This window comes from Camelus dromedarius, chromosome 10, assembly GCF_036321535.1.
Source record: "Camelus dromedarius isolate mCamDro1 chromosome 10, mCamDro1.pat, whole genome shotgun sequence".
Lineage (NCBI taxonomy): Eukaryota > Metazoa > Chordata > Mammalia > Artiodactyla > Camelidae > Camelus > Camelus dromedarius.
Window position 1 is genome coordinate 70,345,754 of NC_087445.1, and position 24,640 is coordinate 70,370,393.

General features: G+C 48.1%; 1 protein-coding gene across 2 annotated transcripts in view; it reads left to right on the top strand.

The window, feature by feature from the left end:
* The window catches only part of PBX3 (PBX homeobox 3), a 198,194-nt gene extending 190,237 nt beyond the window's left edge, over positions 1 to 7,957 (top strand). The window contains exons 6-9 of one of the 2 annotated variants that reach the window (XM_010984336.3): positions 1,367 to 1,532; positions 2,777 to 2,889; positions 3,656 to 3,745; positions 6,430 to 7,957. In XM_010984336.3, coding sequence (XP_010982638.1) covers positions 1,367 to 1,532; positions 2,777 to 2,889; positions 3,656 to 3,745; positions 6,430 to 6,522 — 462 coding nt within the window. In that variant the 3' untranslated portion in view covers positions 6,523 to 7,957. The remainder of the gene's footprint in view (positions 1 to 1,366; positions 1,533 to 2,776; positions 2,890 to 3,655; positions 3,746 to 6,429) is intronic. The other variant, XM_010984337.3, reaches the window with a different exon arrangement.
* Positions 7,958 to 24,640: the final 16,683 nt, after the last annotated feature.

Below are 24,640 nucleotides of genomic sequence, written 5' to 3' on the forward strand. Positions count from 1 at the left end.
TGCACATATTTGCTTCCTGATGAGTTTTGGCTTGTATCTGCCTGAACCTGCACTCGTGACGGCAGCACAGGTCTTGAGCTAGTGGCTGGCGGATGTGTGTGCGCACATATGTGCTCACAGCGACTCCCCAGGATGGGACAGCATGTGGGCAGCAGCAGGCCAACATTGTCTTCCTCGCGCGGCTCCCTTCCAGGGCTCTCTAGCTTTCTCTGGAAGGATGAGTGCCATAGTCTGAAGAATGAGAGTTCTGCTTCCAAAGCAATTAAAGACTTGGCAGAGATGGTCAACCAGCATGCCCACTGGTGTAAATTGGGTTGGAGGGCTCATACCACTCCTTATTTTTCCTCAGGGTCTCTAAATAGCTGTTCAGGATGAAACAGTGACCCACCCAGCCTGATACCACAGCAACATGCCCTTTTAATAGATTATTAAGAAATTATTGAAAAGTATTTTTAAACTGTTACTTTAACAAGAGAGGTCAGAGCCTTTAATGTAGCAGTGGGTACCTATTTATAAGTTGTTGTGTGGGTTTTAGCTTCTTCTTTATATAACTCAGCTCACAGGTGCCTGAACACTCTGTGTAACTATAAGCAGTGAGTCTTGGGCTGAAGTTTTGCTGTCAATGAAAAGTGATGAAATCTGCCTGTTGCCAAGATCTCCTTAGAAATCTCTTCCATTTGCCCTGGTTGACATCATAAGTAGTTTGCAAAAGAAATAAGTGTATTCCACCTGATGAAATCAGCCGATGATTCTTTATTTGCTTTTGACCTTATTAGAATTGCTTGAGTTTTCAAGTTGTGACCTTCTCACATGTTAACTGGCAGAACTTGAGCAGCCATCTTGGCAGACGTACAGTGTCTTCAAAGGAAGGAGACAAAGGGGTTTTTCATCCATTATTTATGGATGTTACTCTTTTCAGCAGACCAAACATGATTCTACTGTACAGCTGCCAAAATTGTTCCAGACCCCAAAAGGATAAGTCTTTCTTTCTTAACTATTTCTTATTATTGACCTAACTTGAGAAATGTTTCGTTTATTTTTTCAGCTCCTTTTGGGGGGACTAATCATTATATACTAATTGGTATATACCAACTGAATATTTTTTATGAGCAGTGCTCCCAGCGATTTTGGTGTTACTAGGGCCAGCTCCAAGAAGCAGTCTTATTCCAAGAGTGTTGAGAGGTTTGCCAAAAAGAGCAAGTGAGGCTCTACCCAATTCTGCATTATCCCCAGGATGTGATCAAAGGTTCAGAACTGAGTGTCTCCCAAAGTTTCCCTTCAGTGTCCAACAGTTATTATTGGAAGTTTGACTTTTTTTCCCCCTTTGAACCTTGCTTCCCTTCACTCATGTCCCTGTGATTTGTAGGTATCCAACTGGTTTGGCAACAAACGAATCAGGTACAAGAAGAATATCGGCAAGTTTCAGGAAGAAGCCAACCTCTATGCTGCAAAGACAGCCGTGACGGCCGCACACGCAGTGGCTGCCGCTGTGCAGAACAACCAGACCAACTCGCCCACCACGCCAAACTCTGGTGCGTACGGGTGCTCACTCCCTGCTCGGCTCAGGCAGCCTTATGCCCAAAGCCCCGTCCCACAGGCCAGGAAACGAGAGCCATGTCGAGGACACAGTGGATTTGTAAAGGAAGATTTATATTAAAATGAAGACCTGTTCTAGGGATGGGTGAATGGGAGGACGGCCAGAGCCTGTAGACCCACTGTTCGTAGTGAGTGCCACTCGCCACTAGTAGATTCTGGAGCTTTCCACTCTTCGTAGTGGTTTTTAATTCAGCAGTTAGACAATGTACTATCATTAGTGATTATTTTAACTACATTTTTCCCACATATTAAAGTCCAGGGGGTCTGTCGAAGGACGAGTGAAACAGCGGAAGTGGGGAAGGCACCTTTTGCTGAGTCATGCAGCTGGAATGCTGGGGTTGTTGGTACAGCGGTGCTTTCCTCCTGCTGTAGCTGCAGACTGGTCTGCTGTCTGCAGCGTTCCTTTAGCATCTGTGCTGACTTGGCGGCTCGGTGGTGGTTGGCTGTGAGGGGTATGGTACTTAGTACTGGATGCAGTATCTTGGCTTCTCATGCAATATATTTTGGAAGATTTTCATGTGGCATTTTTGATGGAGTTGGAAACATCTTAAAATAACAGGGAACTTGAGTAGCAATGAAAGATGTGCAGCTCGTCCAAACAGCTGGACTTGCAAAGCAATTCAAAGGGCCTTTCTAAGAGATATTTTAAATATATTTTTTAAAATTCAGAAATTGGGGGTTTTTTGTTTGTTTTGTTTCGTTGCCTTCCTCCTTCCCCCCCATATCACCCCCAAGCTCTTTTTAATGGGACATGAAAACAGATGAAAGGAAAGTTAGGCAGAATGCATGGCTAAAAGAGAGCTTCTGAGAAATGCTTCTTCTCTGGGTAATTGTCCACCGTGACAGTGAATGATGGTGAAGAGCTCATTTAATGACCAAGTCCTGGAGGTAAATGAAAGCAAGGGGGTGGTTCCAGACCAGCTGCTGGGTGTTTTTCTGTTTATTTTGATTTTCTCTGTTTCATATATGGGCTTCCCCATTGATAGGACTCTCCTAGATGCACAATGAATCACAGCACCTAACTCCTTGGAGTTATGCTCCATCGTCCTAGATCTGAAAATGCTTTACATTGTACACAACCTTTCCCTTCTGTACCTTTTCTCCTCTCCCTGCCTCTGGGTCTTTGAGGATTATGTGTGTAGCTCTCTGTTATTCAGCTACTTAACTCTTTCCTTTCCAGGTTCTTCTGGTTCTTTTAACCTCCCAAATTCTGGGGACATGTTCATGAACATGCAGAGTCTGAATGGGGATTCTTACCAAGGGTCCCAAGTCGGAGCCAATGTGCAATCACAGGTAGGAGAAATGCCCCAACTGGGGCCTTTCTAGCAGGGTAGGGTTTGGGCTCAAAACTCCTTACTCTCATCCCATGGAAGTGGTCTGCACATCCATGCAGAACCTGTGCTGGGTGCTTCCAGATGTGACCCATCTGCCCCACCATTTAATTTAATGAGAGGTCAAGTTAACAGTGACTTTTGATGATTCAAACCTGATACACTTTGTGAATGCATTCGGCTCTGGCTTGAGCTCATGGAGAGGGGTTGGGTGGGTATTACTTTTGTAACAAAGTAGAACAGAAAAATTGTGTGTGCCAGTGTGTGTATGATTTAAAATACATATTACTCTGTTTCATTTCTGCGTTTTTTTTAAAGTCAGAATACAAAAACCTGAGTTCTTAAAGTATATTCCACGTTCAACTCTTTTTCTCATCCTCTTAATGGAGAGCAGCTACTTGTTTTTATGCACATAGGGCTGTGTGTGTGAGAGAGAATACATATTTATGAGTAGTTTTCACCCACAGCCACACACATTTGGTTGTGTAGATGAAAAGTTTCCATTGCTGTGAAGATGTTATTATTTGGCTGGCATGAAAAACAAAGATGTGTGAGTTTAAATATGCAAAGAATTTTTGAAATTGTGCCAGTCACATTTGATTGATAAATTTGTCTTTCATTCAAGATGCTAAACCCTCATGGCACACATAATTCAAATTGTTTCCTTTTGTAAGTGATGATGTTTGAATAGATTTGGGATGATGAATTTTGTTTCGTCTCACTTCTAGGTGGATACCCTCCGTCATGTTATCAATCAGACGGGAGGCTACAGTGATGGCCTTGGAGGAAATTCACTGTACAGTCCACATAATTTAAATGTGAGTACTCTGGGGAACCAGATTCGAAGAGCTGTAGGAACAGCACCAGGTAAACAGTGACCAATCAATAAATTAATGGCCACTTGACTTGGCTTCTCATCTTTTTAGCTGGTGGGGAAGGCAGCATCTTTACTGTACTTTTATTTTATGAACCTAAACACTGATGTTACCTTTATGCCGCCAGAAATCCTCTCAGAGGCCCAGGGTGGCTGGCGCTCTGTCATCAATAGAGATCTAAGCATCAGCCCATTAAGATGCCATCTCCTCCTGGCTGTGCTGTGTTCCAGGGAGAAGGTAGAAAACAGGTCATTTATCTTAGACTCGAGCAGCAGGAAAAATTCCTAAACACAGCTCAGGTGAAGGGGAGGCGGGCCCCAGACAGATCAACAAACCAGGCCAAACAAAGAATTTTGTTTGTAAGAGCAACTTGCCGTATTGTCACTGTGGGATGCAAAACACGTTCAGCATTTTTAATGGCCCCTCAGTTTTTAATTGTGGGGGAAATAATTTTAACTTTTGTAACCAGGTGACCAAAACTTAACACCCTGACATGGATGGAAAATAGCAAACACGTCACGCCTGACAGGGAGCTGGGGGGTTGGGTCCTGGGGTGGAGGGTGGACAGACTCAGACTCCAGACCAGGGAGGAAACCAACTGCCCAGCACTGGGTAGTAGAGTCAGGAAGAACAGAGACAAAATTCTCCCTTCTTGGGGCCGTAGCTTGCTGCGAGAGTAAATATTAATGATTTAAAAAGTGATTGAGGATGTTCAATTGTAAAAGGAAAAAAGGACCATTAAATACTCAAATCTTTTACATTTGAAATGTCAAATCTTTCTTTTTGGGTTTATAAATAACTCATAATAACCCACAACAAACCATATAAAAAGCCTTTTAGTTGCATTTCTCCTTTTTCATTTAAGTGTTTTGAAATGCTTCAGAGAATGTGCGATATCCTTATCAACATGATAAAATATGAAACTGTGATTGCCTGCAGCATTTTACAGACATGAATTCCATCTTCACTGATGAGGCTTGATAAGGCGCTGTTGTATAATACAGTGCATAATCTCAAACCACCAGAGTAAGGATTAATTTATTTTGAAAAAAAGAATGCTTGCTGACAACCTCTCCTCCAGCTGCCACGCTGGGTAAAAATATTGTACATTTGTTGTTTATAAATTTGGATAAAAGAGGAATGATGTTTACTTCAGATGGAATATCTTTAGACTTGTATCTGTGTAAGAGTTTTTCTTTTTCTAAGTAGATTTTCATACCTGAGGGGTGAGAACAGCTTACCTTTTAGATAGAGAAGAGGATTTCTTCGAGTCCACACGAACACACACACGCTTGTCACCGCCCACCCCGCATAGCTAGGCATTGAAGATACACCGCCATAGCATTATTTTTCCCTCACCTGAATTTGTTCTACCTCAAGCATGGAAAATCCTTTTCCCTTTGGCTCTGGTCATCTCTGTGCGGTTGTTTGGTCCCCTTACCCCGACTCCTGCTATTTCTCTGTGGTTCTAGAGGGAGGAAAGGTGCTTCATATGCAGGACCCTGTAGTCAACCAGAAGACAGGGGTGAGGGGTTCTCAAAGAACAACACGTTGGGAGAAGGAAAAATTCCCAGCCCAACACTGGGCGAGGAATCTAGACAGAGTTCTCAGTAGCCTAGTGGCACAGGCCTAAAAAAAGACATTTTGGATGGACTCACAGGACAAGTTGCAGGCGGGTGTGAGGGGGGGCACTGGTGCGGGAGGTCCGGGTCTGGGGGCAGTGAGCACGAGGCTGGTCCGGGCCGCAGGCACTGGGTGTCAGCCAGCTCACCCTCGCCGTCTCTCCAGAAAAGCCCGCCCCGTCACTTCCACTCAGTGTTCCCCAACTCACAAGCCCAGCACCTCCCTCTTCTTGACTGACATAAAAATATGTAGCGACAAGCTGTCTGCCACAGCAGAAATCTGATCAGACATTGATTTCAGCAATTGCCTCTATAGGCCAAGACATAAGGCAAATTTGTTTCTGAGGACTGTTGCTGCCGATGCCGGCCGAGGCAGGCAGGACCAGTGGCACGCGAGCAGCGGCTGCAGCAGCCCGAGTGGGAGCCCCACTCACAGATAATTGGAATCTGGATTTGAATAGTGTGCATGCATTTTCCACAGTTCATGCATTTTCATTCTGCAAGATCCTGTTTGGAGGGAGATTCTGGCCTTCATTTTCCAAGGGTTAGAGTAACTGGCTGTCAGGCGTGTATAGAAAGAGGGCGGGCAGCTTCTTCTCTGTGGAAATGAGGATTAAGCCGAGCTGAAGTTTATACGACGCGGGGTCCGAGGTCTTGCCAAAGCATCGCATGGAGCTTCTCCACTGCTCCCTTCTTACAAGATTTTTTTTCACGTCACTTGATTGTTATCAGCAAATCAAAGGCCGAGCTTCGTGCCAGCTTGAGACCAGCTGAAGCCCTCCTCAGCGTGCTGATTTATTGCCAAGTCTTTACTTGGTAGGATGGATTTGTTTTACATGCATTTAATCCTACTTTAACACATGCTTCAAACTCCTGCCAAAGTGGGTTTAGAAAATACATTTTGCTAATGCATCTTTGCTCTCATGTTGTCATCTGGGTATTTTAAATTGGGGAGTAGAATGAATATGTAAACGTGCACCCGTTGAACTGTGTTTCTCCTTTCAGGCTAATGGAGGCTGGCAGGACGCAACAACTCCATCTTCTGTGACTTCTCCTACAGAAGGCCCAGGAAGTGTGCACTCTGATACCTCTAACTAATCTCTGGCAACACTTTTCCCTGAGCTGACATGCCTTGATAAGTGCATTCAGAGCAATAGGAGGAAAAGGAAAGCATTTTTGTAGCCCACCATCTACAGCTTTACTGTAAAACCTTGTCTTATTAGAGAACTTGGTAAATCTGTTTTTTAAGGAATCATAATCATTTGTATTTATACTTAAAAACACACAATGTTAAAAAAAAAAAAGCACTTTATCCAATTAGGCCAAGATTTAACATTGTTGACAGTCCTGTAGCTATTTTATCATAATTTATTATCAATATTTGACATGAATGGTTTCTCACTTGCCAATTACTTGGCCTTAAGGGTAAAAAGTACAATATATGCTAAACCTCAATCGTTAAAGCAGATACAAAGACTCACCTCACCTAAATTGAACTTCTTGCATATTTCCATCGCAGACTTTGATTGTCCTTCTTTCTTATCACTAATGGAGTTGGAATAAAGGAGCTGTTTGGCTAACTGTTAATGATGGTTGTGTTTAAGAATCTTCCTCGTCACACTTGTGTTGCGATCTCTTATGTTGTAATTAGATCAGAGACCGGTAGCATCTTTTCTCTCTCTGAAAGCACCAGTGCCCAGAGTCTGCTCGGTAATTAAATTATGGATCCAGATTGTTTTGAGAGATGAAGATGCTTGCTGCTCATAGAGGTGAACACGAGATCCGTCTGGGGTTTTACGGTGTGCGCTGGGTGCTGCACAGACTTGTCAAGGTTTGCTACGTCCTCTGGGCATCGACACAGGCCCTGCTCTCTGGAGTGTTGTATATAGTGTAGCAAAAGAGTATTTATACATCTCACCAATCAAAACACAGCTTTATTACCTCATGCGAACTCATACAAACCAATAGAATTTCAACATGTTCTGTAGCTTAGAGTGCTCACTTACTACCTCTGAACAATACTCACGCTGTAGTTTGTCTCTTTCTTATCTTTTTGCATCTTGTAATTAACTCTTTGTTTCCCTTCATAAAATGTAATGTACATTGTAATCTTTTAAAAGAAAAATCCGGGTTGCATTTGCAACTTTTAAAAAACCGAGAGTGGAAACATTGGGTCTTAAATTAACACAGGATCAGTAAAACTGTTGTAAATACTGAGAAACATTTTGAATGTTCTTCATCTTGTTACTAATCATTGAAAAAAAAAAGCGGCAACTAATTGTGATGCATTCAGATTTCAGTATTCAGTACTGTATATTTCACCCTGTGTAATGGGGCCCCCTCCTTTCTCTCTTTTTGTATTGTATGCGATTCTGAAACTGATTGAGTCATGAAAATAATTTGTGGCGGTGATTCTAATGTATTAAAAACGTTTCGTGTTCCTTTCTAACTGGATTACACCCTGGATTGAAAAAGTCTTCCTCGTGGTAGTTATATGTAGTTTCAAACATGAATAAACTTTTTGCTTTCATGATGCAATGTTGATGCAGTTTCTTAGCCCAGCACGTGAGCCAGGCAGTACGTGCTGAGGAGAAAGCCTGGCCAGAAGCTGGCCTGAGCAGGTCAAAATGTGGCCTGTGGGGAGGGGCTCGGAAATGCAGGTGAGGCCCGGGGTGGCTGACTGCCCTCTGCACAGGCTGCCGGGTGGCTGGGGGACTGTCATCACGTGTCCTCACGTGTCCTCACGTGATACTTCCGCTCTAAGAACACTGCAAGGAAAATGGATCACCACTGTCACAGGTTAGGAAACTGAAGTTCATAAAAGTTAAGCAAATGCCACAAGGTCCAAGACCGAGGAGCACAAGGGCCCACGCTGGGAACCCAGGTCTGTGTGCCCTTGCAGCTCACATGTTCCTGGCCTAAAGATGCACCTAGCCCTTGTTAGATGAAAAGACCTGTGTGGTAATTTTTAAATAATAATCTGTCTTGTCACATTGACTTCTTTCCTTCCATAACTTCTGTGAGACACCAGTTAAAAACAAGCAAGTTTGTCTGAAAAGAGTGGGCTTCAGATGCCGTTAAAATAAAAAAAGCCTGCAACTTCTCTTTACATAGCTTTGGAAACTCTAAACTTATGACATGTAAAGCTAACTAGAAATCCTTTAACTCGATTAAACTTTGTTTTTGTTTTATTCAAATTGTCTGAAATTCCATAAATTTACATGTACGTCTGTCGCTAATACCTAAATCTTTATAATAAAAGAAGTCAATAGCAGGTAATTGGCCTGCTTACTATATCTCAAGGAAATTGACTCACAGGAAATCAGATTAATGTTAATCAGTTGCAGCAAATTGTCTCTGATAAATACAACTGTTGTACTATTTCAGTTGGTAGAGCCAGGCAAAACAAGGTCTAGGGCCACCGTTCCCATTAATCTTGAGGCAGTTAGACAGCGAGAGTAAACTTTATAAAATAGATTGCCCTCCAAAGCTGTCCTCCCTCACGCCGGCTCTCAGCCTGCCTGTAGCAATCTCTCCCATGGCTAAGTAGTTCTTTGCATGATCCAATTAGCTTATGGTCAGCCTTTTTTATCTTTGTATATAAAATAATATCCATGCTATGTGGATTTGCAGAATATCCTTTTGGAAACCAGACACATGCACACACAAATACATCTTTAAGTCCAGAAGTACACTCTTCTAAGGACCATCTCAGGTCTCATCTCCGGCTAGCCTACGGAGAGAAGCACATAGCAGTATTTGTTGGAGATTCACACAATGACTGGCAACCCTTGAGGGAAGATGAGAGTATGAGGCTTTATTCTGGGGAGGCCTCAATAAAATAGCAATTCCTATTCCAGAAGCTAATTGAGGAGGCACTTGCACACAATCCCTCTTTGCACTTCAGTACCTCTTGCGGTTGGGGGGAAGAAGCATCCTCACTTCATAGCTAAGGAAACTGGGGCATGACTCAGGCCCCAAAGCTCCTGTGTCTCCTTTCAAATTGGGTGAAATGTGTTGATTTGATTGATTTGCTAGATTTCACCAGGTACGTTTTCTGGAGCAAGCAATGGGTTAGGATCTAAACCCAGAGCTGAATGAAGTCAGGCCCCACCCCTTTGAGAGGCCAAGATCCTGAGCCTAGTCCTAGTTCAGAAAGCAAACGCTTGGTGAGGGTTCTGGAGAGGCAGGTAGGTTTCTGAACCCCGAGACGAGAAGTGAGGGTCCCACAGCCCGTTCACAGGGTCAAAGAGAATAACAGCAGGAAACCACCCGAAACACCCAATTGTGGGCTAAGGGGTCTGTCCACGCCTCAGGTTAGAGGCACGAGGGCACCGGTGCTTCCATGCCAATACGTGCTCGTTCACAAGTTTCGGAGTCCAAGTGCCTGAGAAGCGACACGTTGGGCAGGTGTCAGGCTTCCACGTGGAGGTACACAGCACGGGAGGCACTCAGGGCAGCGGCCCTGGTGGCCTTGCAGACTAGGTTAGAACTTCTCTGTCGCCCGGAGCCGGCAGCGGCGGCAGGGGCGGTGGCGGCGGCAGCAGCCCCTGACCGGAAGTGGGGGATGGGGGGCGGGGCTTGAGAGCAGCGTCCTTCCTGTGCGGGAAAGGTCACGGGGGTAAGTCTCCCAGATGAGGAGGCGTTTCAGGTGTAAAATGTGCGTTGGTGCCTCGAGAAAGGGACCTTCATGGGCTGCCAGCTGCAGTTCCCTGAGCACCTCCTGTGACGGCCCTCAACCAGGTACTTTCTATACATTGTCTTGTTTGAGGCTCAAAGAGGTGACACCCCCTGCCCAGGGTCTCTCACGAGCTGGAGTTCGCCCTGTGCAGGCCTCATGTGACACCTTTCAGCATCCCCTCGTAGTGGGACGGAAGGGAGGCTCCTGTGAACTTGCAGTGGGGGAAGGAGACCCTCCAGGGTGAGGTCCCTTTCTGGGGCGAGGTGGCCAGGGAAGTCATCCCCCCAAATTCCTTAGAGCTTGCAGCCCTCCTGCCTATGCCTCCATTGCCCTGGCCACTTGAATGTGGCCTGTGGTGTGTACAGGACGTGTGTCACAGATGGTGTGTGGTCCTCTCCGTGTCTAGGGATCACAAAGTTGGGGGCAAGGGACAGGAAGAGCCCTCTGCTCCGCCAGGCTGGGCCTGGCACCACAACTAATGGAGGAAACAGACTGGAGACGGTGGCTGTCGTGATGCACGTGCAGTGCTGAGCACAAGGCCGGGGCCGCTCTGTACACGTGTCCACCTGTGCCCTGTAGGCACCTCTCCAATCCCAGGTTCCATGCTGCTTAGCCCACTGCCCACACAGCCCACTCTGGGTGTGAGCAGGTCTCACCTCCAGGGACAGTTTGAACCTTCGCATCACCTCCTCCCAGCTGTGTGACCTTGGGTGAAGGCCTTAACATGCCTGAGCCTGTTTCTTCCTTCTCTCTTCTTGGAACATCCCTCTGTACTTTCTCCCTGGTGAACGCCTGAGTTTCAAGACTGAGCCCAGACCACTGTGTCCTCCCATGGAGCCAGGTGTTTCTTTCTCCCTTGTGTAGTACTTTCTGTCCCCTCCTGAATGTCCAAGCAGAGACCTAAGGAAGAGGATCAGGAAGATGAGGTGGGTGAGGGGGATGGGCTCAAGGGAGGGAGGACCAGGCAAGGGGAAGAGCATGCACAAAGGCCGAGGGCATGGTGAGCAGAAACATCAGAGGTGCCACAGTGGAGGCTAGCTCCCTCCGTTCCCAGGCTCTCTCCTCAAATACTCATGGCAACCTCGTGAGGAAAGTCCTGTCATCCTCTCCATTTTACAGATGAGGAAGCTGAAGCTGCTTGTCCAAAGACACAAGGAGACAGAACATGCATCTGGGTGTTTCTGAAACGAAAACCCACATTTTTCACCCTTTGTGCCTGGCTGTCTTGTCAATGTCTCTTTCTCATCATGGTGGGCAGGATCATTGTTGGTGAGCCTGAGGTGGGAACTGGGCAGAGAAGGGGACAGATGCCAGTCTTTTCCCCCATCAGAGCCATTGGCTTCTCTCCCCAGGGGCCCAGGACCCCAGGGATACCCTCAGGAAGGCTGCTCTGTCCAGTGGCACTTCAGGCCAACAAACAGGTGGCAGTGTGGCCCTGCCGGGCCTGGAGACCCAGCCCTATGACAGAAGCCCACCCATCCCTCAGCCCTGATGACTCACTAAGTGCTCTGCCAGGAGCCACACCCCACCAGCCGAGTGGTACTGGCCCCATCGGAGAGATGGAAACAGATGCCCATGGCTTCTGGGGTGCCCATGGCCAGGAAAGCACCATGACTTAGCATTCATGAGTGTGGGCTCTCAAGTGAGACCACCCAGGGCTGAATCCCGGCTCTGCCGGGCACTGGCTTTGTGTCCTCGGGCAAGTCCTATAACCTCCCAGGGCCTCAGTTTCCGTAGCTGTCGAGCACCTGCTTCCCAGCATTGTCGGGAAGATCAAGCCAGTTGGTACAGGTGACGTGCCCTGCACGTGACAGGGGCTGAGGCCACTGTTCTCATTGCACAGGCTGACTCTTCTCCTTCAAAGCAGCATTAGGTGGTGTGAAGAGTCAGGCTGCATTCTGCCACTTACCTGCTGTGTGTGACCTTGGGCACGTCACTGCCCTCTCTGTGTGGCCTCAGGTTCCTCATCTGTAAAATGGGGAGACTCTGTCCCTGCCTTCCTCGTAGGGATGTTGTAAGGATGAATAAATTGATGCACCCACGGTGCCTGGCCCGGGGGATGGGGTGAGTTCTCCTCTCACTGGTGTTATTGTTACACATGACCCAGCTTAGAAGGGCACGTCTAGTCTTTGGCTCCTCTGGCTGGAATGATTACCTCTGGTCAGCAGAGGGGTAACCAGGGGATGTCAGCTGCTGAGTGAGGGTCCTGAGGGAGATACGGCTTCTTCAATACCCCTATTCTGACCTGCTCCCTCTCAGCCCTCATGGCTGGACTAAGGCCTTGGCTTCACCTCTCACCACCATCTCAGGAGATAATAAAAGGCTGATCCTTTTTTCCTGGTAAAATTTCAGCAGAAAGTGTACGCATCATTAAATATGGAAATCCAGAATTTTATTAGCAATCTGCTAGATCTGAACTGACGCCAATTAAACAAAAAAGATATCATTTATAAAAAGGCAGAGTTCAACTTGTATTAAATATGAAATGCAATTTTCTCCTGGTTTTGATTTATTACTGGTGGTCCATTGTTCAAAGAAGCATGTTATATTTCAATAGAGAAATATTGTTTATTCATTAATATTTTAAAACGGGCTTATTGCTGTGCATGGCTTTCACCGAATGAAACTTATGATTTAAAACATGAATTAATAAACACATTTGAAAGTGTTAGACGAGATCACAACCTCTCATTTTTCATTTTCCTGGGAGCATATTAAATTTTTATAATTCTGCATCTACAGTTTTTTTCTTTTAAATAAAGATGCAGATTCCGAATTACTCTGCTAATTTCAGGTAACCAGGAGCGAAAAGCAATATCATGGGGACCCGTGTCAGGAGCACAGAATCCCCAGGAAGACACTCAGGTTTATTATTTTAATATTCATAAATCAAAATAAATGAGCTTTGTGCTGGTGGCAGTGTACATGTGTGTGAGGATGCTGGCTAGAGCCAGCCCAGGCGTTGGGACTGGCTATGTGTGCAGGTGGTTTTAACATGTCAGGGTTCACGGGCACATGCATGCGTGCTTAGAAATGTGTGTCCCCCAAAACACACGTGCAGCAGCCTAGATGCCTGAGTGTGGGTGATCTGAATGCATCTCAGTTGTTTGGTTCGATGTTCAACCATTGTTCATTGAACACCTACTATGTGCTAGGCACCATGCTGGTTACTGAGGGGGAGATGGTTACAGGATGATCTCCTTCCCTTTCTCCTTCCACACCCCTGTCTGAGTGACCTCTCCATTGGGGGATGGGGCTGTTGAGTTCCCCAGAGTTCTCCCAACACCAAAAATGACGCCTTCTGTATGGTGAGCTCTTGGGAAATATTTGTTATGTGCCAATAGATTGGAAGCTTAGGGAAGGGAGGGAGAGAACTTCATGGGCTGGAGATGGGTAAGGGCTTCTGTCAAGGTAAGTTGAATAGGCGGGAGAAAGGCACAGATTGAAGGGGGGACCATGGGGGAAGTGGAGGTCTGGGTAAGGCAGAAGGGAGGGGTGCCTCCTGAGGACAGAGAGTGACTGCCCCCAGCCCCTGCTGAGTCCTCCCAAACACCCTATGGGACATGAATTGTTGCTGCCCCATTTTATAGAGGAGAAGTAGAGGTCTAAGAGGGAAGAAATTGCCTTTGGGTCTAGGCTGAGGTCCATGCCTCCTCTAGAGGTTAGAGAGGGGGAAGTAAAGTTTGCAACATAGAACGGTGGGCTTGTGCTGCCCCAAGGTGCGAGACAAGTTGGGGATTTGGGGGAGCCTTGGGGAAGCCACTTAAAGAAGGAAGAACCATTGGTTGGTAGGGAATCAACCCTTCCCCCCAAGCACTGGCTCAGGAAGGTCCTTGGAAATGAACTCACCCAGCCTGGCCTGGGGGAAGTGGAGGCACAGGAAGGTCACTGTGGCCCCCTGGGGAGAGTGCTGCTCTGCTCCCTCAGGTCCACACATGTGGTGGTCTCTCCAGAGTGGAACTGCTGGCGTCGGGTATACGCTTTTCTTAAACTTTCCTTGGGAAAGTCAGATTGTTTTCCAAAGGGGTTGTGCTGTTTTACACTTTCACGTCCCTGCAACATTTGGTGTGTAAAATTTTTTCCCAACCTAGTGGTTTGATGATGCTGTGTCATTGTGACCTTAATGTTAATCTCCACGTTTCCTAATGAGGTTGCATTTCTCACAAGTGTTTATTGATTATCTGAGTTTTCACTTCTGTGACGTGCCTGTTGACACCGCTTACCTATTTTTGTATGTTTGTCTTTTTCTTGTTGATTTGTAGGATATTTTCATGAACAGTAGCACAATGCTTAATTTTAATTAATAATTAAGCAATTTTTTTTCCTTTTTAATTACTGCTTTTGGTGTACGGTGTGTGGTAGGGAGTCTAATTGTCCCAACATCATTTATTGGAAAGTTCCTCTGCAATGTTATCTCCGTCATGCATCATATGTGTATGGTTCTGTTTCTGCTGTTGAACCACAAGTCTACCTCTGTGCTGGTACCACACTGGCTTCACTATCAGGGCTTAAGATATCTTAGAGAGCAAGTTCTCTCACCTTGGTCTGCTTCAGCAAGATTTTGGCCACATTTATGTATATTTCTGCGTAAATTTTAGAATCAGTTTGTCAACGGCCATTAAAAGAATTCTCTTGGGATTTTGATTTGGATCACAGTAGAAGAACAGCTATCTTTACAATACTGAGTCTTTTAATCCATGAATGGGGCCTCTCTCTTCCTTTATTTAGATCTTGTTTAGTGTCTTTCAATAAAGTTTTGTAATTTTCTGCATCCAAATGCCCAGACTCCCACTCACTTATACCAGGTTCCTCCAAATTTCTCTTTCTCTAAACTTTCTCCATCTGAGCCATGCCCAGGGGTCTGGCCTTTCCCAAAAAAGAGTCCCATCCAGATGAGGCACTGCCTTCTGAGGAGCAAGGTCCTCTCTCTGGGACTGTGAAGTCAGGCAGCCCTTTTTTCCTTTCTTCCCTGCTCCCTCCCTCTGTCTCCCTTCCTGTCCTGCCTTCCTTCCTTTTGCCTCCTGGCTTCTTAAAAATCAATGGATTTAATTTTTTAGAGCAGTTTTTATAGCAAAATTGAGTGGAAAGTACAGAGAGTTCCCATACACCCCCTCTCCCCAACACACCCACAACCTCCCATTACCTATGTCTTACACTGCAGTGGTACTTTTGTTGTAATTGGTGAACCTACACTGACTCGTCATTATTCCAAAGTTCATCATTTCCATTAGGGGTCACGCTTGGTGTTGGGCCTTCTATGGGTTTGGACGCATGCACGATGACATGCATCCACTGTGGTAGTATCATTCAGAATAGTTTCACTGCCCTAAAAAATCTTCTGTGCTCTGCCCATTCAGCCCTCTCTCTTCCCTAGCCCCTGGCAACCACAGATTCTTTTACTGTCTCCATAGTTTTGTCTTTTCCAGATAGCCATATAATTGGAATCATTTATATATAGTCTTTTCAGGTGGACTTCATCTACTTAGTAGTATGCATTGAAGGCGGAAGGTATAGCTCAGTGGTAGAGCACATGCTTAGCATGAATGAGGTCCTGGGTTCTATGCCCAATACCTCCATTAAATAAATAAGTAAACCTAATTACTCCCTCAAAAATATGCTTAATATGCATTGAAGTTTCCTCCGTGTCTTTCCATGGTTTGGTATCTCATTTCTTTTTAGACTTGAATAATATTCCCTTGTCTGGCTGTACCACTGTTTATTTATCCATTCTTCTAATGAAGAGCATCTTGGCTGCTTCCAAGTATTGGCAATTTTAAACGAAGCTGCTGTAAACGTCCATGTGCAGCTTTCTGTGTGGACATAAGTTTTCAGCTCCTTTGAGTAAATACCAAGGAGCACAATTGCTGGATCATATGGTAAGAGTGTATTTAGTTTTGCAAGAAACTGCCAAGCCCTCTTCCAAAACGACTACCATTTTGCATTCCCACCAGCGATGAATGAGAGTTCCTGTGTCTCCACATACTCATCAGCATTTGCTATTGTCAGTGTTCTGGGTTTTGGCCATTCTGGTAGGTGAATTGTGGTATCTCATTGTTGTTTTAATTTTCAGTTCCCCAACGACGTAAGATGTTGAACATCTTTTCACTCCCTTCTTTGCCATCTGTAAATCTTCTTTGGTGGGTTGCCTTTCAGGTCTTTTGTCCATTTTTTAATCAGGTTGTTCATTTTCTTATTGTTGAATTTTTAGAGTTTTTTTCTTGTATTTTTTGGATAATCGTCCTTTATCAGATGTGTCTTTTGCAAATATTTTCTCCCAATCTGTGCCTTGCCTTTTCATTCTCTTGACATTGTCTTTATCAGACCAGAAATTTTAAATTTTACTGAAGTCCCGCTTATCAATAACTTCCTTCACAGGTCATGCTTTGGTGTTGTATGTAGAAAACCTATGGAGGTTTCTGCTCATAGGTTTCGGATCTGGTAAGTTATGATTTTCTGTATTCGCCTGCCTGTCTCTCCAGTTTGGGAGGCAGCAGTTAGCCCTGTTACCTCACTTTTCTGCTGGATCTAAGAGTTGTTGCTGTTTTCAGGTTGTCCAGCTTTTTATTTGTTGTTTGGATGAAGTGGCAATTCCTAAGCTCTTTACATGCCAGACCAGAAACAGAAAGTCCCTCCTGGCGTCCTTGTTTTACACACACACACACACACACACACACACACAGTCTTGTATATGTCATCATTCTATACATATTGTTTTTCAATTTTCCTTTTTTTTTTTTTTTTTAAAGAAATTCATCCTGGGCTTTTGTCTTTTTCTTCCTATACGCTTGGCGGTCTGTGGGATCGGCGTCATGGTACTCCATGGCCAAGGGGTCCTCACTGAGCTAATCTCCTGCCGATGGACGTGGACGTAGGTGGCTTACCCCTCTTACCTGCAGTCTTCTGTAAACATCCTTGGACATAATTCACTGGGGACACATCTGATCATCTCTATAGGATAAATTTGTGAAAGTCGAGTTGCTCAGTCAGATTCAGGCATATGGATTAAAAATTTTGAGAGAAAAACTCAAGTCTCCCTTAAAAGGCCGAGCTAGCCTGCCCCGTGTCTCTTTCAGGCAGCAGAGCCGGGACGCTGGGCTGTCAGAGCCGTGAGCCCCCTCGGGGGGGACTATCCCCACGGGCTGGATTCAGAGCGTTCCTCACCCCTGGAGCGCATTTGTCTCAAATTATTGCCCACATTTTGCTAGTTCCCCCGTGGCCTCAACCAGACCTGGATGGGAGTAGCTTCCAAGATGTTGATTTGCTGAAAACTCTGGGAAATGTTCCTCTAATGATAATAAGAGAAATAACAGCAGCCAATGACTCAGTGATGACTCCAATGGCCAGATTCTGGGCTGAGACCTTGGTGAATATCCTCTCTTTGGACTTACGAGCCCCATTTTGCATATGAGAAAACCGTGCTCAGAGAAGAGGAGTTTCTTGTCCAAGCTCCACAGCCAGGGTTAATCCCAATGAGCCCAACTTCGAGCTGGTAGCCTAGCTGCTCCACCATCACATCTTCTCTGAGCCTCAGTTGTGGCAAGGGTCAAGGATACTGACCTTGTCACTATCACAGGGTGGTGAGGACCAGGAGCCAGAGGTTTTGGAACTTTCCAACGCATATAAATGTGTCCATGGTCAGTGTCATGGACTGAGACCAGTGTTCAAGCTCAGTCTAGGGTTTTCTGCCTTCACCTGCAAGACACCCACAGTGGGTGGTCTGGGGCTAGATGGTGGCTCAGTAGATGGTGACCTTGTGGAGGGGGATTTCTTTGTTTCTTTTTCCTTCCTTCCTTCCTTTCTTCCTTCCTTCATTTTTTAATTGAGTTAGTCAATTTACAATGTTGTGTCAAATTCCAAGGAGAGGGATTTCTAACACAGGCTTGTAAGTCTGTCCCAAAGCCAGGTTTCCCCTCACACCCTTGGCAATGGGTGTGCCAAGCCAGGTGACAGCAGTGGGATGAACAGGAAGAGCTTGGCCTTTGGAGTCCAGCACCACACAATAACCTGTGCACCCTTCTCCTCTCTGAGACTTAGCTTCCTCATCTGTAAAATGGGGATGGTTCCTCACAGGGCTGCATGAGGACTGGATGAGGTCCTGCTTATGCATTGCTGAACCCAGGGTCTTGTATACAGTAGTTGCTCATCCATCAATGCTCCTGGTTCAGCATGGCTGGGGCACCCAAACCAGGCACCTCCTTGAGGAAACATTTGTAACCACAGGAGCAGCTTTTTTCTGCATCCTGTCCAAATGGACCGCAGTCCACTGCTGTTTCAAGTCCTCGGGCTGGGCTGGCCCTGCCCCTCCGCCCTCCCCCACCCCCACCCTCTGCCCTCCCTGCAGGCTTCTCCCCTCCCTCACTTTGCCCACCTGGCCCACTGGCACCTGCTGAACTCACACATTATAACAAAATTAGAGTTTTGAAGTGTTCAGCACTGACTACAAGATAAAATGAGGACTTCCAGAATATTGTCTCCCAGCCCCTGGTGGGTCACAAATGCAGAACGGATGTCTGATGCTCTGACGATCACTGGCACCCTGCCACCACGAGGAGTGGCCTCCGGAGGGCTTTGTGGAGCCCACGAGCCTGCCGCGACTCACTCTCGGCCCCGCAGGGACTATGACTCGTGTGCGCTTCTGAGCGGGTGTCACTGGGGGCTGTTAGGGTACTGCGCTGTTGTGTCATGAGTGCCAGAGAGGAGGGCGTCTGCGTGTTTGGGGGGCGGTTGGTCTGGGTGTGGCTTTGTGTTGCACGGCCCATGTGTCTGCCACGGGGCATGTATAAGGGCGTGTTCCCGTCCTGGGAATAGGAAGGCCCTTTGAGATTGATTTGCTTCCTCAGTAATATTTGCTGAGCACCTACTGTGTGCCAGGTGCTTATTCTAGGCACTGAGGATGCAGCAGAGAGCAAAATACCCCCCTCCAGCTGGTGTCGCTGACCTTCTCCTGGAGATGGAAACTCTGAGGCCTGTGCTTTGGATTGAATTAGGTCCCCCCCAAAGAGAGGGTGAATTCGTAGCCCCCAGAATTTGTGACTATAACCTTACTTGGAAATAGGGTCTTTGCAGGTAAAATCAAGTTAAGATGAGGGCAGACTGGATTAGGGTGGGCTCTTATCCAATTTGACTTGCATCCTTAAAAGAAGAGAAAACAAATACACACATACACAAGGAGAGGGCCGTCTGAAGACCAAGGCAGAGATTGGAGTGACATGTCTCCAAGCCAAGAGATGCTGAGGGCTGCTGGCCGCCAACAGAAGCCCTCCTCCCAAGGGTGCTGTGGGTCTCTGGCCAGACAGTGCAAGGCCTGACAAGGCCTCAGGAAGTGTGGGCAGTTTCTGACTGAAATGACATACATTCACCCTATAACCCTGAGCGGTGAGAACGATTCCTTTTCTTGACTTTTCTAATGAAACGGAGGCTGAGGCTGGTGCCAGTGCCTGAACATCAGCCCCAGTCATTCAGGGCCTCCCTCTGCCTCCACAGAGTCCCAGGTGGGTGTGGTGTTCTGGACACCGGATGTCCTGGTTCTCTGGCCAGGCGATGGCATGACTGCTGCTGTGTGGTATGGTGTGGCCTCAAGCCTGCACCTCTATCATCAGATCACCCACTGTACCAGGGGTCCTTGACATGCCTCCCACCCGGGCAGCCTGGCCCCCTAACTGCAGAGCCCGCTGCAGGGGCCCTCTCTGTGGTTCTCAAGGCCACAACTCAGGGTCCCACCATCAGGGATGTCCTTGAGGGGGCCTGGAGCAGTTCCTGCCTCCACATAGCCCTCCCCTCCCTATGGCTCCATTCAGACTTTACCTGAGCCCCAGACTCTCCTCCACTAGGGGAAGTCCCAGCTTCATTCCTTGTTTGGCCTGATGCCCTGACGCAGACCTGGGGAGGAGATGGGCATTCAGAGTGATTCCAGAAATGCCAAGATGTCTTAACTCCCCCAGGAGGTAGACCAGGCCCCTATTCTCAGAACCTAAACTTCTGGTTGCCGTGGAGAGGGAACAGTTTACCTTTTGTGGGTAATTGACTTGGGCAAATTTTCAAGCAGATTGTCTTACAAGTACCACCATCATGATCACCACTATCAATACCATTTTCATCATCACCACCACCACTACCATCATCACCATCACCACCATCATCACCACCACCACTACTACCATCACCACTACAATCATGATCATCATCACCACCACCATCATCACCACCACCACTACCATCATCACCATCACCACCACTGTTACCATCACCACCATCATCACCATCATCACCACCACAATCATGATCACCGTCACCACCATCATCACCACCACCACTACTACCATCACCACTACAATCATGATCATCATCACCACCACCATCATCACCACCACCATCATCACTAGTACCATCATCACCAACACCACCATCAGCAGCACCGTCATCATGGTTGGTTTTTTGGAGCCCTTATTCATGAGCTGTCTCTCCATTCTGGCTCCTCTACCACAATGTGAACCTTCAGTGCCCATGCGAACCTCTACTCAATCCCTAGTCCTTAATTGTCTCTGCCCCAGATATTCTCTATCTCTGCTCCATTGCACCCACTCCGTGGCCTGGTCACCCCCTGACCCAGAACTTTTACAGTTCCCTTCTCTCCCTGACCCTTGACCGCTCATCCTCATCTCCCTGTGTATTCTCACTAAGGAGTATGTACCTCCAGCTTTCTATAATAGTCTGTTCAAGGCAGTGTAGGCTTTTCTATTATGCATCTCAAAATTTTTCCAACATTTGACCACGGCTCAATTCCAAAGCCAAGTCCACACTTCCTGGGTATTTGTTACAGCAGCACCCCACTTCCAATCCTGTATCAGTCTTGCTGCTGTAACCAGTTCTGCCTACCACAATCCCCTGTCCCATTTCCATCTGTCACATCAGCCTGGCAGATCCCTGGGTCTGCATGAATCTGTCCCTAACCTGGCTTACTGGGTGTCTCTGAGGAAAGTCCCACAGCTGCACAGCTTGTATTCACACCCCCAGCCTCATCTGGGCGGGCCGACCTTGTGGTTTTTCCAGCTGGCCTCTGAAGAGAACTCACCCAAGTTCCTCTAGAACCTGAGGCCAGGCAGCCGTGACTGGAGACTTCCTGCTAGTGTGGATTATCTCCAGGAAGGGAAGAGCCAGCACAGAAGTGAGGTTGGCACCTCGGGTGGGACCAAGGCTGAGCTGTGGAGGTGACAGCAGCTGTGGGCCCACAGTGAGTGGGGTCTGAGATGCCAGTTCTGCTAAGGACACCAGAGGCCCCTGCAGGATGGGGTGGGAGTGGGTCTGCAGTTCTGTGGGCCCCAGAAGCCTGGCCCAGGGAAGCAGACAAGCCCAGGCCCATCCAAGTCAGTTCCAGTGAGGCTACAGGGCAGGACCCAGGCCCTGGTGGGGTGCAGGAGGCTGGAGGAGCTGGAGGAGGGGGCTGTCAGGGTCGGTGGCAGGAGGGATGTGTGTGTGTTTGGGTGAGTATGTCTGTGAACGTGGGAGGGTGGGGGAGGAGGGTGCATATAAAGAGTTTTGTGAGCAAACAAGTGTGACTGCAGATGTGCTGCTGGATAAACTGTGTACTCAGTGAGCTGGGGCAGGGGTTGGGTTGTCCCCTCTGGCTAGGTGTGAGGCTGGAGGTCCAAACCTTAAGCACAGTGCCTGGAGCCAGAGCTCTCACTTGGCTCTTCTGCTTTCTGTGACCTCAGGCTGGATGTGGGCGCCTCTGAGCCTTGGCTTCCTCATCTGTGAAATGGGAACAATGGTGTTACCCTCCCAGGTGCATGGGAGGACTGGATGAGGTCATGATGGGAGCTCGTGGTGCTCGGCGGCCTGCGACCATGTGGGTTCATTTTCTACTGCATGCATTCCTTCAGGAGCTGAATGAGAGCCTACCTGTGCCAGGCCCCAGGCACAGAACCACTGGCCTCTCTCTGGAGCCTAGCCCCTCTACCCCACAGGGAGCCTTTGTCCTGGGCCTGGTTCCCCAAGTCTGCGTTTCCATGTCAGTGTTGGGGGCCCACCTCGGTCTCCCTCCCTCCGTCTTCCCCCTTCCCCACCTTGGTCTCCTGGCCTCACCACTGCCCTGGAACCCTCACCGGCAACAGAAGAAAATGCCAGGGCTACAGGACCTGTCCTCCGACGTTCATTGCAAATTTGCCTTCTAGCCTCTGAACCCTGCAGAAATATGGCTTCAACTTTCCCTTTGAATCATGGATCAAGGAAAAAAGTAAGGCCAATTCATATTTTCCTCTGCTAGGGCCTTGTTCACTCTGAGGTCTGCAGCCGGGGCGGTCAGCAGGAGGGGTGTTGAACTCATGTCCACATGGAAAGGGGTGGGAGTAGGTGGCTGGGCACGACCGGGCTGTGGGAGGGATGGGCTCTAGTATTGGGAAAACTGAGGCCCAGAGAGGCCAAGGTCACGGGCCAGCAAACGGTGCACAGACTTGAGCCCAGTGCAGAACAGGTTTCAGACGTGGCCTCACCACATTCCCTAGCCCAGGGCACGTCAGGATCCGTGGTGCCAACAACAGCTGTACGTTCCTGGGGGCTGCCCGCACGCTGGCACTGCGTTTGGCTGTGCGAGTGTGGCTTGGCTTCTGTAGAACTCAAGGGATCAGGAATTCCAAATTTCTACTTTATGCATCAGGAAACTGAGGCTTTATCACCCCACTTGCACCTGGCTTGCCCTGCAGCCCCATTAAGTGGTGGGTGAACCTTGCTGCCCAGGCCCCCACCCCAGGCGACCTTCCTCCCTGCTCAGGTAGGAGAGTGGTTCTGGAGCCGGGCTCTGAGTCCAGTGGGGGAAGCTGGAGAGCAGAAATTCCTGGAGACCGGGCCAGGGAGGGGGACTCTGGTCCGGCTCTGCCCTGCAGGTGGCTCCCTGCAGGGCCTCACGCAGTCCCCGGCCCTCTCCAGGCCTCAGCGGGCCTGAGTAGGAAGGTCACTTTCTTCCCAGGGCCTGTGGGAGCCACAGAGGGTGTAAGCAGGGGAGTGGCACAGTCAGGAGGACTTGGATGGTCGTGGGGAGGCTGGACTGGAAGAGGTGAGGACAGAGGCTGGGAGACCTCCTCAGCCCTGGAGAGAAATGGTGACACCTGAATGAGACACTGGTGGCCAGAACGGAGGAGAGGAGACCAGAGGTGGTGATGCAGAGGCTGGATTCTCAGGCTTAGCTGCGCGTTGGAGCCTCTAGTTGGTTCTGATTCTGTCGCTCTGGGGTGAGGCATGGACCCTGGTATTTGGAAAAGTGATCTAACACTCAGCCTGATGAGAGCCATGGGCTTTGGGGTTGTGTCCAGCGTGGCTTGGGGCCCAAGCTGGGGTGATGAGCCGGGGTCGGGTCTGCGTGGGAACCCAGGGGGCCCAACAATGCTGCTCTATGTCTCCAGCCTGGGTCAGGGTAGTTTCTGAGACTGGAGGGTGGATGGAGGCTTTGATGTGGGTGGAGGCGAAGAGGCTAACAGGCAAGGTGGCCTCCCATCCAGGGACACTCCTGGTAGTGTGGGGGCTTTGCAGTAAACAAGGCTGTGTGCCTGCTGCCTTGGGCAGGAGGGGCTGGTCCAGGCTCCTCAGTGGTGTGAGGGGCCTGCAGCTGAGTTGAGGCCTGAGCTAGACCCAAGGAGGGCAGGCGCTGTATGCTGCCCTGGGCTACATCCCTCCTGACCACCTCTGCCCAAATCGGCTAGAGCCGCTTTCCAGGCCTGTGCGCATGGTAGGCAGGGGAGTAGACATCTGGCACCTGCCTTTCCCTCAGTTTGGAACCATCTTCCACGGGTATCTTTGTGGCTCCCTCCCTCTGTGAAGTGGGACGGCTCTTCTGCCTCGAGCAGGTCCTGCAGCTGATCCCCCTATGGTTTTGCATGCTGCAGACAGATAGGGTTTGCTAGGAGACGATGTCAAGTGTACAGGATGCTGGAGAGAAGGCCCATCTCTCCGTGGGCTGAACTCTGGCTGGAGGAATCTGGGCCTCTGTCGGCAGGAGCTTTCACCCAGAGCCCACAGACTTTCTCGACTTCAGATTTACAAATTGAAAATCATTAATAATTCTAACCAGGCGGTGATAAATCTGAGATCTCTCTCGATGAACCCAGACAGCATTTCATAAATCAAAAAGATTACTTAGGAATTTTTTAAAATCTGACGTCAAAATGTCATGGTTACTAATGGTTTCGGTAGATCTTGTGTGGTGATATATCATTTATCTACGCTACATCTCAGATGTGACACGGGGGGCAGAAATGGGATGTCTTTTAATATCGTGAATACATTTCAGCCCATAATAAAGGTATTAACAACTTCTTGGTGTGATTTCTTCCGGAGCTGGGGTCTGATTTAATGCCATGGTGATGGTGACCCCACCCACTTATTCCCCAAACTTCCCAAGGCCCGAGGCCCAGTGAGGCCTTGGAAAATTCTCTAGAGGCTGAGAGAGGGAGCAGCCTCCGGCCTGGTTGGGGGACAGTTTGGGTCACTCAAATCCATCTCCTGTCCACAGAGGTGGGGCCCTAAGTCACCCCCAGCCCCCCAAAA